General features: G+C 40.3%; 2 protein-coding genes across 3 annotated transcripts; both read left to right on the top strand.

Moving 5' to 3' along the window:
• The first annotated feature begins 134 nt into the window (after positions 1–134).
• Positions 135–16694, top strand: LOC111599801 (GTPase-activating protein). Of its 2 annotated transcripts, XM_023315579.2 has the most exons (6): positions 135–690; positions 11214–13084; positions 13144–13406; positions 13806–13811; positions 14002–14197; positions 15229–16693. In XM_023315579.2, exons 1-6 carry the CDS (start codon positions 510–512, stop codon positions 16282–16284), a joined length of 3573 nt encoding a protein of 1190 aa, XP_023171347.2. In that variant the 5' UTR covers positions 135–509; the 3' UTR covers positions 16285–16693. The 2 variants fall into 2 exon arrangements, with proteins under 2 accessions (XP_023171347.2, XP_023171348.2); XM_023315580.2 differs by lacking the exon at positions 13806–13811 and having other exon boundaries at positions 15229–16694.
• Positions 16695–18575: 1881 nt separating this feature from the next.
• On the top strand, positions 18576–21252 carry LOC111599787 (myotubularin-related protein 9). The gene is made up of 7 exons (XM_023315562.2): positions 18576–19131; positions 19206–19456; positions 19511–19883; positions 19953–20428; positions 20486–20898; positions 20960–21057; positions 21130–21252. Exons 1-7 carry the CDS (start codon positions 18982–18984, stop codon positions 21205–21207), a joined length of 1839 nt encoding a protein of 612 aa, XP_023171330.1. The 5' UTR covers positions 18576–18981; the 3' UTR covers positions 21208–21252.
• The last annotated feature ends 600 nt before the right edge of the window (positions 21253–21852 follow it).

Raw genomic sequence — 21852 nt, forward strand, 5'->3', positions numbered from 1 at the left:
CACGCTCGAAACATGACTTAATAGTTTAACAGAGTCTGTTATATTAACAGCATACTATTCTTTGAGCATGCTTTCTCTGTCTACTCTCTTGCTTCTTCTTGCTCTGTTAGTTTGAATTCCGTTCGTCATTATCGTTTCATTTCTCGTTGCGAACGGTTGTGCGATTTCGTGCTCGTGTAATTTTATTGCATTTAGCTATTCGCTCTTTCACAAGTCGAAATCGGAATATTATTTAGCTCATTGCATCTTATACGCATATTCGTCGTTGTCGGCTTTATGCAATATTGAATTGAAACCCAGAAATGATGTGTATATATGCAAGTATTAATATACATAAAGTGCTTAAAACAACAATAAAGTGATGTTAAAAGCATTTAAATACAAAAGTCAACAAAAAAATCTCGAACAAAACGCATACGTTGTCTGTGTCGGTTGCGGTAGAACGAAATCGAGTTATTCTCATTTACAATTCTTATCTAAATGCAACACTGTGAACCAACACTAACATAATGCTGTTGAAAAAGAAGCGATATATGTGTGAAGAGCAGGACGACGCTATTGACGTCGTTGCTGTTGAGGCAAGCAACAACAGAAACACCAACGCGAACAACAACAGCAGCAGTAGTTATGGATCCAACATGGCTGAAACACGCGAAGTCCGAATTGAAGAGCAATTAAAAGTGAAAATTGGTATGTAAATCTGTGCAAATCAATGAAAACTTCAGAACAACCACTAAATGAAGCCAATATGTGCATAAACTAACAACAATTTACACGCGTACGCTAGTTTGTTGATGTGAAAAGTGTATTGGAATGCGAGCGCGTCGCTAGGAGGCGCCCAAGCAAATATAAAACAGCAAATTCAATAGTAGCTTTAAAAAAAAGACGTGCAGCAATAATAATAATGAGTTAGTGATTCCACAAATCAACTAAATGAAATTTATTGTTTAACGATAAAAAATTACAGTATCGAATGCTATTTTTTTTGGCTGAAAATGCATTATTGTGTGTGAGTGTGAGGCAGCAGCGTGCGGTGCTGTTTTCGCGCAAGGTACAACCGTATCATGCCATCTCGCTCTGGCATCACTCGCGTGTGTGTTTTTCGATGCAGAAAGCAACAAACCAACATTTTATATTGTTGTTGTTACTGTTGCTGGCACAGCCAACACGAAGCTAGTTCCGCTGGCTGTTTTGTCGACCAGCCGACACCGTTGCCGTTGCGTTGACTGGCTGAATGTTACGGCATCGCCCCCGCTGCCGCGTGCAGTTGCCCCTTTTTGTGAATGAATTTTGCTTGTGTGAGAGTGACGACGCTTCAGCTTCAGCGCATGTGCCAACACACTTACAAAAACTCACACGCATAGACACACATACATGTGCACATTGAACGATGTGTGGGTTTTTTCATGAATGGAATTCGAATTCGGTGTACTTTTCTCTAGTGCTGCCGCCTACCACACACACACACACACACACACGCACGCACACACACACAAACATTCATGTCATATTCCCAACACAAACGCGAATGATGTTTTATGAATGATTATCAAGAGCAGCTGGATTGCGATGTATGATGCTGATAACCTCGATTTTGCCTCTTGATTGCACGTCCAAGTCCCGATAACAAAACAAAGTTTTTTCATCATCGGCAATATCAAAAAAGGTCAACATCGTCATTTGCTCATGAATGGACAAGAGTTGTATCTCTATACCTGACGCTTTATCATTCTCCCTCTTTCACTCTCTCGCTCTCTCTGTCTTTTGCTCCCTATATTTATCTTCCTGTCTGGTCATAACTGTAACCACTTCAGCATTTGCGACTAGAGGCGACAGATTCTCGTGCTTTTGTTGCGGTTATTTTGTGTACTTGACTGGTTTTACATTTCCTGTATCGCCTTTTTTGTCGCTTTTGGTCTCTTCGTCGTGTGAATAGAGAATTATGAAAGCAACAAAAAATTCAAAAATAAAACCACAGCCAAAACGTGGGACAGAAACAACAACAACTACATAAAAGGGTTACTTCTATTTATGTGTGTGTGTTTGTGATGGCCTCATTTGCCTGCCTGCCTGCTTTCGTGGTAGTCCGATCGCATTTCACACCTGCACGGAGCCCCAACGCTCTGCAAATAAACATATCTTGATACACATTTATTTATTTTTACCTCTTTTCCATATTACTTATACCCCAAGCAGTGGCGCGCTCTACTCAGGGCCTTGTTCGCTGCTTTACATTTTCATTTTCCGCCCAAACAAATTCATTCTGCGTTTCGTTCATAAGCAGCTTTTGCTACGCTACGCTGTCGCCCCTTCTGCCTACTACCTCCCTGCCTCTGCCCCCTGCCCTTGGACTCATAAATTATATGCAAAGCTGCTGCAACAACAACACCAGCAGCAAACATTGTAGCAGCTTTTGATTTCCGTTTCCCATCACATGAATTTCCTTTCTTGCGTGTGTGCACGGTTTCGGCTCGAGTTCTTTTGCCATAAAACTTTTGCTTTTGCTTTTGCTTTGCTCCCCTTTCCAAGACTTTTTGTTGCTGCTCTTTTTTTGCACGCTTCAATTGTTTTCGCATGTGCTTTGCTTGTGTCATTGTCGGACTGAACTTTTTGCTGTCTGTCTTGTCTGTCCGTTTTGCCAGCCGTTTCCTTTCTGCTGCTTGCACCACAACGGCTCAGCTGTCTTTTTCTCCTTCTGCTTTCGGCATTATGCTACCTCAGCAGCTTTTGTGCTGTTTACTTTATTATCTTATGCTTTACTAAAGTTGGTGGCTGACGTTTTTCATGAGGTATCGAAAGAAATATAGCCACAAATATTATATAAATACGGGGTATACCCTATTAAAGAATTCATTTATGTCATTTTTGTTTCATGTTTTAATTATTATTCATATCTGTGAATATTGACATATTTAAACTAAAAATTAGAATGCTAATTAATTCATATAAAAATGCTGAGTATTAAAGTCAACAAATCATATATAAATAGAGTTCAACAGCATTGAGTAAATTAAGGTCACATTGTGACAAAATGTTTCTTCTTAAAATGTAAGCACCGTTATATAGCTATTGCAAGTTGAACGTTCCCTTCATTCCCTCCCGTCCCATTCTTCGTTTTGTGCACTGTGCCCGCTTGTCTGGGTCTGTCTTTGCATATTTTTCTCTCAAGTTTCATATTTCCACTTCATTATGCTTTGCATGCTTAATAATACTTCCACTTCGTGCTCAGTTTCAATTACACAAAGTTTCGCTTTTGTTTGTTGTTGGAGCTTTCCATTTTGTTCGCTGTTGCGATTTCTACACCTCTGCAGCACTGACCGAAATTGGCGTAATACTTTTTCCATTTAATTAAAATGTTTAGCGCATAACCTAAATTTCGTTTTCCATGCGATCGCAAATGAGAATGTGATCCCCTCGCCCCATGTTCAACACCCATTGAGCGCTCAGGTGGTCAACTTGCAAACTTGCAATTTTCCGGCTATAGAGGGCGCACGCCATTCAGCAGCCAGTGACTCATAACTGACTCATTTAACGGGGATGCTAGGCACAAGAAACAAGACAAGACAAGCAGCTATACAATTTATGCTGAAATATTGATGAGAATTTACATGACGCGACGCCCAGCTGACAACGCAGTTGGTGTTGCCAGTTGGAAGTGGAGGTGGAGGTGGGCAGGGTTACGTGCTGGGCTAACATGGGCCACACACGCACTGCGGATTCTGTTGAACTTGAAAACTCTAACAAGTAGCTGACAGTTTGTTGTATATATTTGCTTGTTGTAACAGGCATAAATGAGCACGCATGCATATATATATATATATATATATATATATATATATATATATATATATGTGTGTGTGCGTGTGTGTACATGTGTGTACAACAAGAAATAGTTTTGCCTAAAAAGGCAATTAATTAAAAGCCGGTTGGTTGTTGTTGGGGTCTGAGCAGCAAATCCCAAACTGGTTGCCAACAACCACTTGAACCACTGAGGAGAGGATTGTCCGAGTGCCTGGGACTATTCTAGTTTGTTTTTCTGATCTCTGTTGATCTTCGCTGCTTTGTTGACAATTAGTCTGCCTTGTCGTTTGTCGTGTTCCTTTTGTCTTTGTCGGTTGCTTCATTTATTATTTTTTTTTTTCTTAAATCATTTTTCTAATACATATTTTTGTCTTTATAAGCTGCGTATGCTTGTTACTTGGCTAAAGAACAATTAAAATGGAATTTTTTCATTTGAAACTCTTTAATGTTATTGCCTGTGCTAGGTTCATATTTAAGCACAATCTAACTCAGTTATCTGTTGCTTTGTAGCTGTAGTTTTCACACTTTAAGTGCTCCAAATATTAGTAACTAACTTGTTAGAGTCAAGGGCACTATCGGCAACCCTACGTCGTCTACTATTTTGCTAATTTCATTCACTAGTTCAGTTATGTGAACATAATGCATTGTTCATGTCATACCCAAATGTATAGTTCGATAACCATTGCATAAGTGGAGTAGTTATTATACTGACTCGTGCAATCGAACGATATCATAAGTAATAAAAATCGAAATTTGTTCTTATTGGATATTCGAATCGATGGCGGATTAGATAATTTATCGAAAGTAATTGCTACATTTACTTTCAAATCAAATTCGATATTTAGTGTGGCCATATACTATAATAATATGAGATGCAGTATAAGTTCTCGACACGAATCACTACTCTTTAGGTAGGAGTCAAGTGTGACCAGCTTCAACGCTTTAGAATTGTTGTTAGCAAAACTTTCAAAATTGTTGCTGCTGCTGCGGTTGTTGTCCTTGTTGTCGTCGCAGTTGTTGCTGCTGTTGTACTTGTACTTCCAAAGAACAGCAATTGCATGTAATTAGCGCGTTACTAAAATACTTTTTATTCAGGTCGCCTGCTATGCACTTTTGTGGCAATGTTGTTTAACTTGTAGCTGAAGTTGCCGCTGCGTCGATTAGCTGCAACAACAGTTGACAACGTCATCGACTTGCGCTCGCAGCTCATCACGATCGTCGTCATCGAGATGAGGCTGCAACTGTCGACAGCTCGAATGATTAACATTTGTCTTTTACTTTCTTGCCCAACCATAGTCGTAATAATAATGCAGCACACACAGAGAGTTGAACCCCTCTCGCTCTGAGTCATTCCCTCTCCTTCCGGCTATCGTCTTTTATGACTTAACGCTTGACCTCGCCTCGCGTCACTTTGATGTGCTTTGACTTTGCTTGGGGTCAGCCCTGGGTTGATTGTCTTTGGGCTCTTCTCTGCACCCTAAGCACCAAGGCTTTGAACTTCACGCTGTGCTGCCACTTCTTTTATATATTTTTTTATATAACCCAACTGGCATTAATATATAAAAATTAACTCATGTAATTTGTAATTAAAACTTCAAGTTTGCCTTTATTACGTTTGCTAACCTAACATAAATATAAATTTAATGCTATTATTTATGCGCGCTTCGCTTGTTTCAAGTGTCGTTTTAAGATTATGTGTGTGGCAGGCACTATAAAGGTGTCCCAGGTCGGAAGTGTCATGGGCTTATTAAATCTTCAGTTGAAGTTGTATTTCACTTTACCCTACTTTTTTTTGGATAGAAGAACATACAAAGTTCCACATTTCAGATAATCAGGAGAACGCTAGCTTGGAACTTAATTATTCCCCAGTAAAATGAGTCTATTTTGAAGTCCCATAATACCTATAGAAATGAATCTAGGCAAGCTTTACTGTATTTAGATAGTGGGTACATATAGTTATTATGCGATGTCAACCTGGTCAAGAATAGTACCTCCCGTACAGACAATAGTCGTATACTATATTTATCGTAAGCCCACGCAACATGGTAACAATTGTTGGTTTGTTGTGGGCGTTTTAGCAGAAGTTTATTTGTTATTGTTTCTATTATACAAACTTGGCGACAGAGCAACTTTGTCATTGTTGTTGCTGTTGCTGTTGCTGTTTTTGTTAATTCAGAGGTTTGGCAAAGTTAATAAGCGTCTATTTTTGGTCACATCCAGAGGCCTCGACGTGCATTATGTTGTCGAGTCGCTGCTTTAGATGCGAGTCGTGTGTCGTTGTCGTTGTCGTCGACAGTTGGTGACAAAGTCAGTGACTTGACTGATTGCCAGACATGGTTAATTGAAGGTTAATGGCGCCAAAAATGAGCATCGCGGGCTGCTTGGCATGCCACATGAGACCTGTCATAATAATACATTTATAATTAGTTGAAGTTGCACTGATGAAAACTCAGAGGAAAAACAGAAAGCCGTGGCCGTACTCGTAGCTGTAGAGCTGTATAATAAATAAAGCACAAGCACAAGCAAAGCGCTCGCATATATCATCTGAACCAACCGCAACCACAAGATACAACTAGCAATGACAAGGCAGAAATGCGGTTACTCATTGCCATATTGATTATATTAAGATGCTGACAAGAGTCCAGACATGAAATTGATAACCAAAACAAGAAAAATATACGAAAGAAATCAACGGAATTCCGACAGAAATGAGAAAGAATTTGTAGTAAATCAGGAGGAATATTGAATGATTATGATTATTATAAGGTATAGGAAAAATTTATAAATTGAATGAATCACATTAAATTCAAATGGAAAAAATCTTGCAGGTTACTAATTTGTCAAATAAAAATACTAAGTGTGACTGTTTCGTTGCTATGAATTAGCTCAAACAAACGATAGAAAGCTACTTGCCTGTTGCCTGTTTCTATACAGCCAGCCTACAAACAATAACAATAGTCATACAGGTAGGCTAGATAGCTGCCCATAAGTTAGGGCTCGTTTACCGCGTGTATCAAGCGACATCAAGTGCTTCATAAGAGAATGATCAAAACGGCAATGAACGAGCGATCGATCGATCGATCGAACGAACAATGACGCTAATGAAAAGCTGTAAACACGCGAGCAGAAGCCAAACAACAGACGCACAGGGAAGCGGGCGGGCGACCAGGCGAAAGAAGAAGATGATCGTGTGGATGAGAAACGTAATCAGACCGGAAATCGATCGGCACGTACAGCAACGCAACAGACAAAGACGGACGCAACAGATGAGATACAGAGAGAGGGAGAGCGAGATAGAGAAAGAGACGAAGCAGACATGCCGGGCAAAAGCAGACGAGGGAAGTTTTGTGTAAATGATTAAAATGTACTCATTTCTTCAAGAACTGGAGAACCGGAGGACTGGAGAAGAGCATCAAATGAAAATGCAATTGCATATTTGGCCTGTTGAAGTAAACTGGATTGATTGCACGCTAACTAACCAGTTACTTCCTTTGGTTCCAATTAGATTGGAGCGTAACCCTTTTTATGTGACCAAAAGGAAGTGGCAAACGGAAAAAGGAAGTTGTTCACAGGGCCTAGGGAAATGAATGCAGCTAAAATGTGCAACGCTATTATGAATGCAACAAGAAGCAGAGACCTATATCATAGATACACACACATCTGTTAGAGTGCAGCTTTGAGGGCGTACACCTTTGGTTAAAATCTGCATAAAGTGCAAGTAATCTTTGCTCGACAGGAAGCTGACGTTTAGACAAACGGCCAGAGACCCAGACGTCATCATCATCATCATCATCATCATCACGTCAAAGTCGTTTGGTCTGTCTGTAAATCTCTCATCCGCTGACTCGGCAGTGCGAACAAAATATATATCCACTACACATATAAAGCGCGAGAGAATTTATCTCTATTTCCGTTTCGTTCGCATACAAATTTCGCTGACTTTTTTTTCCTTATCTACACCCTGCAAAGGGGTATAATAATTTGATTCGCTTTTTCCAGCATAATGTTGCTGAATTACAATAAATAATTGTATATACTTTCTAATGTATATAAATCTAAAGATATCTGAATAGACACACTTAATACATTTAAGTTTTGGAAGGGGATTCGATCTTCGGATTGCCAATCTTGAGCTGTTTGTCGTTTTTCTTTGTTTTTAGAATATCCGCAGACCGCACAACTTCTTTTTTCCCCAGTCCAAAGTGTCTTTCCTTCGTTTTCTTAGCTTTTATGCAGTGCTCTTGAAGTAATCGCCTCATTAATTCGCAGGCGTTTCACGCTGCACTGAATCAATTTGCATATTGTGCAAAAGGAAAAACAGAAAATGGGAAACACTCAGACAGACAGACAGACAGAGAAGAGAAGGAAAAGCGTAGGAGAGTTGGCATCAAAATTAAATCTATTTACAAAGCCTTTAAATTTAATTTTCCTTTTGCCGTTTCGGGGACCTGGAAATTGAAAGCATTTAATGAGTCTGTCGAAACACGAGGCGCGCCTTTTACGTTAACATACATACAGTATATATATATAGATATATGTATATAGAGATATTCACATCTATCTTTGAAAAGCCGATTCTCTAGCTGCACGAATCGTGTCGTAATTTTGTGTGCGCCTGAATGACATTGACGGGGCACACTCCATGAGCAAATGTCAAAGTTGTTTTTGGCTTACGTTTTCCTTCTCATCATCATGGAAGAGAGGGGGGGACGTGTCGAGCACTCATTCAATGTGTATGTGTGTGTGTGTGGCTGGCCTTAGATGTTGCCACATGGAACACGTGTAAAACAGGCGCTATTATTAGATCCCTCCATCAACTCAAATAAATTTGGGGGAAGAGCCAAAAAGATATTGCGCTAATCATATAAGCTGATTCATATTAAAAAATACAAATTGAACCCTTTTAAAGTCTTGTTATCAATACATAATTTAATTTCTAATTGCCTCAATGCATTTCATATGACTCGAAGAGCTTCGCTCAGTGAGTACTTCAAGTTCTATCTTATGATCTATCGAAGATATTTTAAAGAACTCGAGTCATCTCTCGTGTGTATAGATTAGTGTCTAAAAGAAGGGAATTTCCGAATTCATTACTAGATTCTTGGTAACATAACAATCAAATGTTGTTTTTGTTTACTATACTTTATAATTCTATAAAATCTATAAAATATCGTACGTCTTTGGAAAAAGCAAAACCAGAAAGAAAAAAACTTCACTTCCGCTTGAGTTTATAAAAAGCCCCCATCCATAAAGTGGAATGATTACTTGGCACATGTAATATGATATGAACTTTAAACCGTTTTCAAGGACGGCCAATCGAACGGATGATGTGCGCTCTGTTCTACAGTTTCGCAATTTCATTTCGATATATATGTATATATGTGTGTATGTGGGTTTGGGTTCCCTAGAAATTCGTTATCTACTAACACGTTACCTTGACTTTCTCTGTGATTAAATAATTTGGTATAAAACCCAATTATTACGGTTAAATTTAGCCAATGCTGCAGTTCATTCAAACGGAATTTCACTGTGTATGCGTGTATATGTGTTTGTATATGTGTATTGTCATGTGACAACGCCACGCAATATAGAAGCATAAACGAAAGCCAGAGGAAGGAAGGAAGGAAAAACCTGCATTAATGAATTTTGTATAATAAAGTGTCACAGCGTATAGTATAACAGCGCACAAAATTCGGCAGTTTGTTTGACTGGCTGTGAGGAGCATGGAATTCCCTCTGCCAACAAAAACAGAGGCGAAAAAATGTGAAAACGACACAAAACAGCAACAGCAGCAGCAGCAGCGCGCGATGCCAATTCATGAATCATGAATGAATGAAACTTACTGTCTGTCGTGTCGCTGTTAGGAGAGCAAGCTAAAGACAGACAGAGAGAAGAGAGAGAGAGGGAGAGAGTAAGCAAACGACTGAATAGTATCCGAGCGGGGGGAGCAAAGAGTAAAAGCATTTTTTTGTCATTTGATTTGTATTTTATTTCATTTCATTTTGTTGTTGCTGCTGCTTTCGTTTGTATTTTTGCATATAAAATGTGACTGTATTGTTTTTCTTGTAGCATTTACGTTGCCTCTTCCATTCATAAAACGAAACTTGGAATGCCAAGACGAAAAAAAACGAAATAAAAGCAACAACGACAACCGTCGGCTTCATCGTCTTTTGTTATCAATCGTATTTGTTGGGTTTTTTCTTACGACAACAAAGTGAGAGCGCGAGCGAGCGTAAAAAGAAACGTTATTCTGTCACTAATACACAAGTACAAACAATAGGCAAATATATATATATATGTATAGCCCAATTGGTCTCTTGCCAAAAGAAACATTTACACACAGACACACGCACGCACATAGGCGAGTCGCTATCATAGTAGTTCACCTAGTCCAGCCCAGCCAGCTGTGTCAATAGGATGGCCGGAGAGGCATTTTCTCCACTCGGCTCATGGAAATGCCAGAAGAGTCGCACAACACAAAATTTTTGCGCATTTGCCTTTGCATGCCAACGTGCTGCCTGGCACGCACACACATGTATATATATTCATCATACGCATTATATTTCCGCTCGACTGCCGCTGCTAATTTTTATATTCTGTGCAAAATGTCAAGAAAGAGTATATTAGTTTTATGCATCAAACTGTTGAATTTGTATTGATACAAAATATTTCACATATGCAAATACCATAAATGTGTTAGTTTGAAAGTCACTGCTGTGCGGTTACAGTTTTAAATTCACAAGGTAAAAATGTATTTCTATTATTAAACTGTAAACAGAGTATATCGAAATCGGTTACAACGTTTTTACTGTATTGAGTTAACTTTGCCAATGCCTTCCCGCTGGTCATTGCCTGATTAACTTGGCTTATCAAGGCAACAGCAGAAGCAGCAGCAGCGCACTCTTATTATTAACTTTTAACGCTCTAAAAAAGGGACATGCCGTCTAGTCAAGCATCTGGCATTGTATTTGTTGTTGCCGCTTGTTTTTCACCCAGGTGGGGCTGCGCATCGATAATGCAATTTATCGGCGCACAGGAAGTCACGTTGGTGTTGGCCTGCCCTTTGGCGGCATCAAAGTGAGCCGACGAAACGCTCAAATACGTTGTGCTAAATAATGTTGTATTTAAGCCGTAATGATTTGTTAAGCAACTGCTGCTTTCGCAATGAGATTTCGCTACTTTTGAAGAGGTCAAGCGTAATCTTATCGATGTTAGATATGATTGAAACCAAAACAAATTTATGGCGATAGTTATGCATAATTATTCACTTTACGTTAGGGCTGGAGTCACAATCAAACGATTGTTGCCGGTTCGGTTCACGGAACAACTGGTTTCAATTGAAGATCGGTTAATATTTTTCAGTAATAGTTTTACTTGCGTTCTTATATTAAAAACAAATTTTTGACTTTCAGGTGAAGCAAAAAATCTGAGCAGTCGAAATGCAGCAAACACAAGTTGCAGCACTCAGGGCACTCGAGATGTATACTGCACCATTGCCTTGGATCAGGAGGAAATATGCCGCACACCCATCAGTGAACGCACCCTGTCGCCTTTTTTTGGCGAGGAGTATCAGTTCAAAATACCGCGTCGATTTCGCTATCTATCTGTCTATGTGTGGGACCGGGATATGAAGCAAGACAAGCCAATTGGCAAAATAGCTATCAAGAGAGAGGAGCTGCACAAGTACAACCACAAGGATCACTGGTTCTCGCTGCGTCCGGTCGATTCCGATTCAGAGGTGCAGGGTATGGTGCATATTCAAGTGACCTTCGAGGAGCTTCCTCAGTTGCTAACAGAAAGCATCGAACTGGTCCAGCATTCGTTGCAGCATCATCCGCATCATCAACGTGCCCATCTGAATGACTACAAGGAGAACAACGAACTAAGCAACATTCAGCGAACTGCAGCTGCGGCAGCAGCAAGTGGCGCCAACTCTGCGGCCATGACACTCAAGACTCGGGCGGCAGGCCTGTTTGGACATGTGCCCCACCACCAGCAGCAACAGCAGCTGCAATTACAGGCGCATCTGGCAGCATCCTCCACGGATCAGCTGGCCAATTGGAAGAATGCGCACGCCAGCAATGTGCGCGTGGCAATTCGTGTGCCAGCGTGCATAGATCTGGCCAAAAAGCAGGGCACCTGTGATCCCTTTGTCATCTGCACGGCCTACTACAGCAACAAGCAGGTGATTACGAAACGCACTAAGCAACGCAAGAAGACCGTCGATCCTGAGTTCGATGAGGTCATGTACTTCGATCTCTCCATTGACTCTGAGGCAGGCAGCACGGGCACCACGAATAGTAACAAATCTGCTGCGTCGCTTGAATCCTCAGCGAATAAGGCCTATGCGATTTACCCACTTGGCGGCGCTGATCTCTGCGAGATTGTTGTCACGCTTTGGCACGACGCTCATGGCGCTATGACAGATAAGATATTCCTGGGCGAGGTCCGTCTCCCGATGCTCAACAATCAACAGCAGCAGGCGGTACAGCCATCTGCTTGGTATTATCTGCAGCCGCGCACCACGACGAACAGTTGCCGTTCCCTGAATGCCACACCCCGTTCCTGCGCCACGCCACCTGGTACTCGACTCAGCGTGGACTCCACAATTGGATCGTTACGCCTGAATCTAAATTATACAGCAGATCATGTATTTCCGCTTGCCACCTACGATGATTTACTTAACTTGCTTCTGGAGTCGGTTGATCAGCGGCCTATTACCCTATCCTCAGTGTACATTCTCGGTGAACTCGTGTCGGGCAAAACGGAGGTGGCGCAGCCCCTAGTACGCCTCTTCACGCATACGGAGCGCATTGCGCCCATTATCAAAGCCTTGGCTGATCATGAAATTTCGAATCTGACCGATCCCACGACCATTTTCCGTGGTAATACACTCGTCTCCAAGATGATGGATGAAGCAATGCGGCTATCGGGTCTTCATTATCTGCACCAGACGCTACGTCCGGTGCTATCACAAATTGTTGCCGAGAAGAAACCATGCGAAATTGATCCCAGCAAGGTGAAGGATCGCTCAGCTGTTGACACTAATCTGCACAATCTCAAGGATTACGTGGAGCGCGTTTTCGAGGCTATCACTAAAAGTGCGGAGCGTTGTCCCAAGGTCCTCTGCCAGATCTTTTATGATTTGCGCGAATGCGCAGGCAAACATTTTCCGCGCAATCGCGAGGTACGCTACTCGGTGGTTTCTGGCTTCATATTTCTGCGATTCTTTGCACCCGCCATACTAGGTCCCAAGCTTTTTGACCTGACCACAGAGCGACTGGTAAGCAGAAACATAACAATTTGGTGTTCTTGATCTCATTTTGCTCTTTTTCTCTGCAGGATGCCCAAACGAATCGCACCCTAACGCTCATCTCTAAAACGATACAATCGCTGGGCAATTTGGTCAGTTCGCGATCGTCGCAGCAACCCTGCAAGGAGGAGTACACCGGCGAGTTGTACAAAAAATTCTGCACTGAGAAGCATGTGGATGCGGTAAAGCACTTTCTCGAGGTCATCTCAACGCCAAATGCCTGCGACACGCCTAGCAAACAGTTGCAGGCAATGCCGCAGCTGCCACTAGAACCAGTATTACTAAAGGAGGGGTAAGTTTTTTTCAAATTCTTTGATTTCTATACATATTTGCATATTGGAAAACAATTGATAGTTTTCCAATCGATTATATCACGCTATCGATAGTTTTCCATCCTTGCCATTTCTCTTAGTACAAACATTTCTCAAATTTTTGTATACACTACATTTGGTTGATTATGCTTTATTTTATTCTAATACCAAAACTTTCTTTGTCTTTCTCTTCTTTTACGCGCGTGCTGCTTTAAAATAAAACCAAAAACAAAAACAAATAAAATAAAAAACAACCCATATCATCACATCACGCCCAACAAACTCCCATCACCACACATCACACATCCACAACAAAAACACACACACGCACGCACATACATCTAAACCATTTGCACATACAAAAAAATACTAACGTCTAGCGAGGGGTAAGAGAAAATTTGCTTTTAATTTTGGAACTTTTAAAATTCTGTTTTGTTGTTTGTTACTTTTATATTGCAAACAAAAAAACTACGCATTAAATGCATAACATTTGCTCATTTGTTTTCGTTCTCTTTCTTTCTCTCCTTGCTATGTGTGTGTGTCTCGCTGTCCGTCTCTATCCATCTGGGTGCACAGCATGATGACCAAATATCCGACATGCCGCAAACGCTTTGGACGCCAATTTAAGCAACGTTACTTTCGCCTGACAACGCACTCGCTAAGCTATGCCAAGTCGAAGGGCAAGCAACCCATCTGTGATATACCACTTGAGGAAATCGGAAGCGTGGAGCAATTGAAAGACAAGAGCTTTAAGATGCAAAACTGCTTCAAGGTGAGTTGCAACTACAGATCACTCGATCGATAAGTCTATTCTTAAGAAGTGGAACAGCATATCAAGCAATAGGAATGGACACGCCTCGTTGCAGTTGGCAAAACGAGCTGGGAAATGCATATACAGACTGAGTCTTAGATACTCCTTAGACACTTAAAAGAACATCGTTCAGACATAGTCAATATACCCTATTGAATGTAAGACAATAATACCGGAAATGCACAATTTTACAAATGAATTTTTATAAATAAATTAGGTGCAGGCAACCCACACATACTCAGTGCTCAGTTGCGTTGCAGCAAATGTGTGCGTGTGTGCGTCAGACACGGATGCCATATGTCTTGCATGTGTGCGTGTGTGTGGCCCACAACTAGTAATACTTTATTCAATGAGAAACTTAATCTTTTAGTTGGATTTGATGGCTTTGTTTTACTATAGAGTAATGTAGGTATGCTGTCGACCTTTTGTCACCAAGAACCAATTTGATTAATTTGAATTATATTTAAAGTTAAAATTTGATTTATACTCAGCCGCTTGGAGGGCAAAGAAATTAGTTGTAATTGCAAAGGGCAGCAGCAAAAGTAACATCGGCACAAACTTTCACTTATCACTTGAATTTCCATCTATACGCGTTGCGTCTATGCAAATGGCAAGCTCGCAATTAAAAATAATTAACATTATTATGAAAATGAGCTGGCAACATGCCGCACTTCCCCCCAGCTATGGCCAACTAAAGTTTCCAGCTCGAACTGCCGAGCCATTGTTAGTTAGTCTTCTGCTTCACCTTTTCATTTCTGTTTTGCGGCGACAAAAAGGGAAATTTCAAAACTTTAAAGAAGTCGCGGGCGCACTTTAAAGCTAAAGCAAAGAATTCGGTTACGTTGGAGGCACGCGTGGGATTTTGGCGCGTGTGAAACGACAATTGCGGCGGTTTCACTGCTTATTTATATAGGCTGAAAGTGAAAAGAACGCTAATAATTTAAAACTTGTTTTCTTATTTCAAACGATTGTTCACATTTTCCATTCCACAGATCGTGCACAAAGACCGCCCGCTTATTGTACAAACGACGAACTGCGTGGAGGAGCGCGAGTGGTTCGACCTACTACATAAGATCTGCCTAATGAACTCCATCCGGATGCAATACTTTCATCCCTCGGCATTTATCAGTGGCTACTACAGCTGCTGCGGCCGCTCAGATGAGAATGCGCCAGGCTGCAAGAACGTCTCCGCCAAGGAAATGGACTACTTTCAAATGGATTTGGTTACCGCTCTCGATCCGGCGCTCGATTTACAGCGCATACACACGCTTATCATGTCCAATATGAATCTGCTGGACGCTCTGCTCGACCCGCTCGCCTACCATCAGCATCTGCCCCTGCCACAGCACAGCCAACAGCAACAACAACAGCAGCAGCAGAACAATCCGCTGGTCCCGCTGGCCAGCGCCCTACAACAGCAGTCGCCACAAGCCTTTGTCGAGTTTAAGAAGACGATCGAAAAGCTGCGCGACAAGGCCTACGCGATTGACAGGGATCATCGCGACTACAAGCAGGACATAACACGGCAGCTCAAGTACGGCAGTCGACAGGCTCCAATTGGCGATGATAACTACTGGCACATGATGCGCGCCGCTGGTCAATTGAATTTGCAGCATCATCACCAACAGCAACAACAGCAGCAGCAACAGCAACAACTGCAGCCGGTGCTGCCCCAAATGCAACATGTGCGAGCACTTCCAGCAACAACGAACAGCAGCAACAGCAACATTAATGTGAACGCCTACTTTATGCACAATCTGCAGCACCAGCAGCAGCGGTTGCAGCTCCAGCAGCAGCAGCATCAACATCATCAACATCAACAGCAGCAGCAGCAGCAACAACTGCAATATCAGCAGCAACTGCGCAACCAGCGGCACAATAACAACAATAACATAAACAACAATAGCTGTGGCAATGCTTCATCGTCCAGCCCATCGTCTACAGCATCAAGTGTTGTGGCAGCCCCACCCAGCAGTGTAACAAACGCCCCCGTTGCTGTGGCAGCAACAGCTGCTGTGCTGCCAAAGCCAGCGCCGCCGATTTATTAGCGTTCAAGATTATGCGTGTTTGCCATACCCAGAGCGATAATATTGACTCGGTGAATGCGCATAACTGTTCTACTATTGCCCCCTTCAGAAACACACACAGACACACCCACCCACACACAAACACACTCACACTCACACTCACATACACATAAAGGTACTTCGAAACACTTCCAACAGCAACAGATGCGTTAAGCGTGTGCTTATTTTAAACTACTTTTTTTTGTACGAATTACAAGTTTAACGTGTGTAGATCTAAGATTTTTTAATTAACTATTTTTATACACATTTATATACTATGGAGTAACAAACAAGCGAAATCTAAACGTTTAAGCCTATTTATTATTCTTTTGTATTTATACAACACACACAAATTTTTCTACTTTTATTTTGTGTAGCAGAAATATCCATACAAAGAAAAACTGATAACTATGTAAGCTGCAAAAAACTTAAACCACAAACAAAAACAAACTCCAAAATTGCTAAGAATTTTTAATTGCTAATTACTCGTAAGTTGTGTAATAAGTTCAAAAACTTCATTAATATATTTAGAAAAACGTTGTATATAGCATAAAGAGAAAAGAAAGGGAAGTATGATTAGGCCTAAACATACTTTAATTCTATACTATACACATATATATTATATATTTATATATACATATATAATACATATACCAGTTATGCTAGGCGTAGACAAATTGCAACTATCTAAATTAGTTAGATACTTAAGATTGGTCTAGGCAACACACACGCCCACTACCGCACGCACTTAAACTCACATACAAGAGAAATTAATTGTAGCGAATTGTGAAAGCTAATGTTTTATACGAATGCTACAGACACATTCATGCAAACATATGTACATTTACATATACTTACACATTACACACATATTTACATTTATATAGATATATATTTAACTGTCATACAGCTAATATACATGTATACTTAAATATATGTATTGAAGGCTCTGGCACACAAAGCAAAAACAAAAACCAAGCGTTGTTAAGAACAAATTTACTTCCATTTTACATACACATACATATTTATTGAATGCATTTAATTTCTCATGTTAAATTTAAACAACACAAAACAAAACAAAACAAAAACAAAAAGTAAATTGTTAATACAAAATTATGTTTGTTAGCTTATTAACTTACTTCCACCGATTTGTTTCCAAAGCTCTTCCAATATCGCATAATCGTTATATTTAATAATACGTATTTACATTACATACATACATTTTTGTCAATTGCCATATTTAGAATTGTTTTTAATTTATCCATTGCATAAATGTCTTCCTCTTCACAAACTTTTCGTTTTGTTTATGCATTCCAATTTCTTTGTGCATTTCTTTGTTCTAATATTGCATAATGTAAATATTCACATGAAACACTACATTTACATCTAAAAACAAACTGAAAACCAGAAAACATTTTTTTTTTGCTAAATAATTCATTTGCAGTTCGATTCATAATTTCGTTATAAGTGCTTAATTTTAGTATAATTTTATTTACTTATACGTAGCTTAAGTTGTTGGTACAAAGAATCGAAAATCATATGTTTTAGCGAGAAAATAAAGCGTATCGCCAATGATAATCTTTCGTTTCTATTATTATTTTACTTAGCTGATTATTTATATATGCTTTCACTTTCTCACCTCATTCTCGTGCTTTAGGCAATTTTTGGCATCCTGTTGTGATATCTTATACGAAAAAAAAAACAAAAGAAAAAATATATAGTTTACACATCTATTAACTGTGTGTTAGTTGGTTGATGCGTATATTTGCAATACATTTATTGTACGTTAAAGCTGTTAAGTATTTACATATATATTCGTATTGTGACAATTACCAGAAAAGCAATTTTTTTCGATAACTACAAACGAAACACGCGTACTCGCAAAAATACATATATAGGTATATTTTCTATTATGTTTAAAAATTAAATTCACACGATCACAATCCGAAGGATACAAAATAAACGGAAACAAATGAGAATCCCTAACTTATAAGCCTGAAAGACAAATACTGACGAGTGTTGTGCTTGGTTTCAATACCATGGAACAGACGAAAAAGGATAACTTCCCTATTTTTTGTAAACAAATCTTTTGAAAATTACTTTTACGTATAAATAAATATTTATATAAATATATATCTATTTGGCGTGTGATTTTTATACCGATAGTTTTTTATTTGAATTGCGCGCGCATAGGGGCGGTTGGCATGTATTTTTTCAACGCCGTTGGCTGACCGAATATACGGCTGCTTGAGCTTTATTCGTTGTGTGTCCGCGCTTCGTAGTGAACGGCTACACACCGTTATCGCTTGCAAAATGTACAAAACTGCTATTTTAGCATAAAATAATAATTTAAAAAAAGTAATAAATGTTAATGGTGTGTGTGCTGAGTGCTTACATATTTGCAGCAACCGAATAATGCAAGCTTAGCTTTCCTTTACATTGTAACACCCACACTGCTGTTGCTCGCTTAGCAAAGTAAAAATAGGAAAAGGCGGGTAGCGGAAGAAGAAGCAATCAAGTGGCAACAACGATAACAAAAACAACAGCAGCAGCCGCTGCGGCAGCTCCGCAGGCAAAATGCAGAAAGTTAATTAGCGTGAACAAAATCACCGCTCCGTGGGTGGTCAGTCACAATTTGTGTGCGTGTGTGTGTAGGTCAAGGGTGGGTGCCTGGATGACATGGAGTTCGCTGATCTGATAAAAACACCCAAATTGGATGGGGTATTTCTGCATACCAATGCAACAAATGCAACAGTTGAGGGCACCCTGTGTATAACGGGTCACCATTTACTGCTCAGCGCACGCCAGGAGAACACACAGGAGCTATGGGTAAACCTCCAGTGAAGCGAAAAATTGCTTTCTGCTAGTTAACTGTTAATTGAATTACATTGTGCATTTTCCAGCTGCTGCACAAGAACATCGATTGCGTGGAGAAGAAGCCGAGCATGGGCCAGAACATTGTCATGGGCGGCATCATAACACTTAAGTGCAAGGATTTGCGTATTATATCTCTGGAGATCAAATATGCCAAAGACTTTTTCAATGTGGCCGCCTCTTTGGAGGCGCTCAGTGCAATACAGAACGTAGAGCTGGAGTATCCATTCTTCTACAGACCCATGTATTCAATACTAGAGGATGGCTTTACCATGTTCAGGTTTGTTCAAAAAATCATTTTATTAATATCCCACTATGACGGACCTTATTGCAGACCTGAGCTGGAATTTGCGCATCTTATTAGCGGCATGAGTATGGGCGGTGCCTCATCACCAAATGTGGCTAACATAACAATTTGCACGCCTTCTACATCGTCTGTTGGCATCGGTATCAGCAGCATACCCCATCCACTGCAAAATGGTTTTGCATTGGACGCGGCAACTGCGTTGGTTGGCAGCTGCAGTGGCAGCTTTGTATCGGCCTGTGAGTGGCGCATCAGCCACGTCAACAATGATTTTGGCGTCTGTGCCACATATGGCGCCACACTGATTGTACCTAAAGCAATTAGCGATGAACAAATCGCACTCTCCGCTGCATTTCGAGATGGCGGACGTTTCCCATTGCTCAGCTACAGGCATGAGAACGGCGTCAGTTTAATTAGATTGTTGATCTGTTTAAGAATATAATTAAATTAACTTATTATTTCCTGCACACAGGCCATACTGATGCGCAGCGCACAGCCGTTGTCCATACAGGGTATCAAGCGCTGTCGAGCCGATGAAGCGATACTCAATCTTGTGCTGGGACGCAGTAAAAAGGGCTTTATTGTCGACACATGGGGCAAGGGCAAATCGAACACGGAAACTGACTTGCACTACTCGCAGTGGAAGAAGGTGAATCGCGCAATCGGCAATGTCAGCTCACCTGCCTCCATTCTGGACAGTTTTGCGAAACTCATTGAGGCCTGCAATGATATTGGATGCAGCACAGATAAGTGGCTGTCGCGTCTGGAGAGCAGCGGGTGGTTAAGCCTAGTGCTCAATTCGTTGAATGCTTCTTGCGTGGTAGCTCAGTGCTTGGACCAGGAGGGTAGTCCAGTGCTGGTGCACGGCGCTAAAGGGCTGGACTCAACCCTGATTGTAACATCGTTGGTGCAAATCATCTTAAATCCAGACTGCCGCACAGTGCGCGGGTTAGTTGTGACGTATTCTAGCACATTATTATAATTATAATTAATATCGCATTGCAGCTTGCAAGCTTTGATTGAACGTGAGTGGATCCAGGCGGGTCATCCTTTCGCATCGCGACATCGCTATTCCTGCTACACGCCACATCAGATGCGGAACAAGAGCTCGGGTGCTACCTTCGTTCTCTTTCTGGATTGCATATTTCAGCTGTTTACGCAGTTTCCGTGCAGCTTTGAGTTCAGCACGCAGCTCCTTATATTGCTCTTTGAGCACAGCTACTTCTCGCAATATGGCACGTTTTTGTGCAACTCAGAACGGGAGCGACACGAGCTGCAAGTGCACACAAGGACCACCAGCTTGTGGTCGTACCTTAATCGGCCAGATGTATTGCAAACCTTACTTAATCCGTTGTATGAACCAAATGCCAGTGTGATTTGGCCATCTGTGGCACCCATTAGCTTGGAATTGTGGAGCGGTTCGTTTTTTTTATATAGCATAAAATTTATTAATTATATACATTTTTGATTTATTTAAAGAACTCTATTTGCGTTGGGTGATTGATCAACGCAATTTAGCAACTACCATGACACAAATAAATGAGCTGATTACACGTGAAAAAGAGCTGAGAACACAGGTAAATGTAACTAAATCTGAGCGCACGTTGTGCATTTGTAATTAAATAAAACGATTTACTATTTGGTTTTAGGCGTTCAAACTACGTAAACAGGCTGTGGAACTAAGTCAGGAAGTCGCGGCACAATTACATGATGTGGAGAATGCATGAGTTGGTTATCTACCTCATTGCGCAGTTGTCTCTGTGTCTCTCTAACCATATTTTATATATATATGCATATATATATATATATATATATATATATATATATATATATATATATGCATACTTACGTACATACATATATACACTTATTTTTGATACTTTCTGTAGCCATTTTGAATCAATTATTTAAGCAACTTTTATTTTGTATGAAAGTTCAACACTAATGACTAAGTCTTGAAAAGTTCCATTTATAAACATTGCTGAAAAGAACAGAAAACAAACCAAGAATCAAAAGAAAAAAGATCTGATTTTCGATCAAACAGAGTAACCCAACATTTTTGACTAAATGTCCATTTAACATTGTAATCTATAAAACAGTTTTAATCTGAAGCTCTCTCAATCTAATTACAAAGCGATCTCCTTTCTCTGTGTACTTTAACAAAGCTCTCTTGAAACTTGCACATAAGATTATCAAATGTATAACAATTTGAGTCAATTTTTGACGCATTTACATGTATGGAATTTGTAGTAAAATAAGTCTTCAAATTTACAATTATTACTTAACTATAGTCAACTCCGCTAAGCAGCAGATCAAATGTAATTGTTCAATTTAAAAAAAATTTGCCTTTTCGAAAAGTTGGTATTTTGTAC

Source organism: Drosophila hydei, unplaced genomic scaffold (genome assembly GCF_003285905.1).
Source record: "Drosophila hydei strain 15085-1641.00,03,60 unplaced genomic scaffold, DhydRS2 tig00000001-arrow-pilon, whole genome shotgun sequence".
Taxonomy (NCBI): domain Eukaryota; kingdom Metazoa; phylum Arthropoda; class Insecta; order Diptera; family Drosophilidae; genus Drosophila; species Drosophila hydei.

What these genes read in the sequence shown, in the direction of transcription:
- LOC111599801 (XM_023315579.2), top strand. Translation starts at nt 510, where the DNA reads ATGCTGTTGAAAAAGAAGCGATATATGTGTGAAGAGCAGGACGACGCT. An exon ending in GCAATTAAAAGTGAAAATTG is followed by an intron (nt 691 to 11,213) that starts GTATGTAAATCT and finishes TTTGACTTTCAG; the next exon opens with GTGAAGCAAAAAATCTGAGC. An exon ending in ACCTGACCACAGAGCGACTG is followed by an intron (nt 13,085 to 13,143) that starts GTAAGCAGAAAC and finishes TTTTCTCTGCAG; the next exon opens with GATGCCCAAACGAATCGCAC.
- LOC111599787 (XM_023315562.2), top strand. Translation starts at nt 18,982, where the DNA reads ATGGAGTTCGCTGATCTGATAAAAACACCCAAATTGGATGGGGTATTT. An exon ending in GCTACAGGCATGAGAACGGC is followed by an intron (nt 19,884 to 19,952) that starts GTCAGTTTAATT and finishes TCCTGCACACAG; the next exon opens with GCCATACTGATGCGCAGCGC. An exon ending in AAAAAGAGCTGAGAACACAG is followed by an intron (nt 21,058 to 21,129) that starts GTAAATGTAACT and finishes ATTTGGTTTTAG; the next exon opens with GCGTTCAAACTACGTAAACA.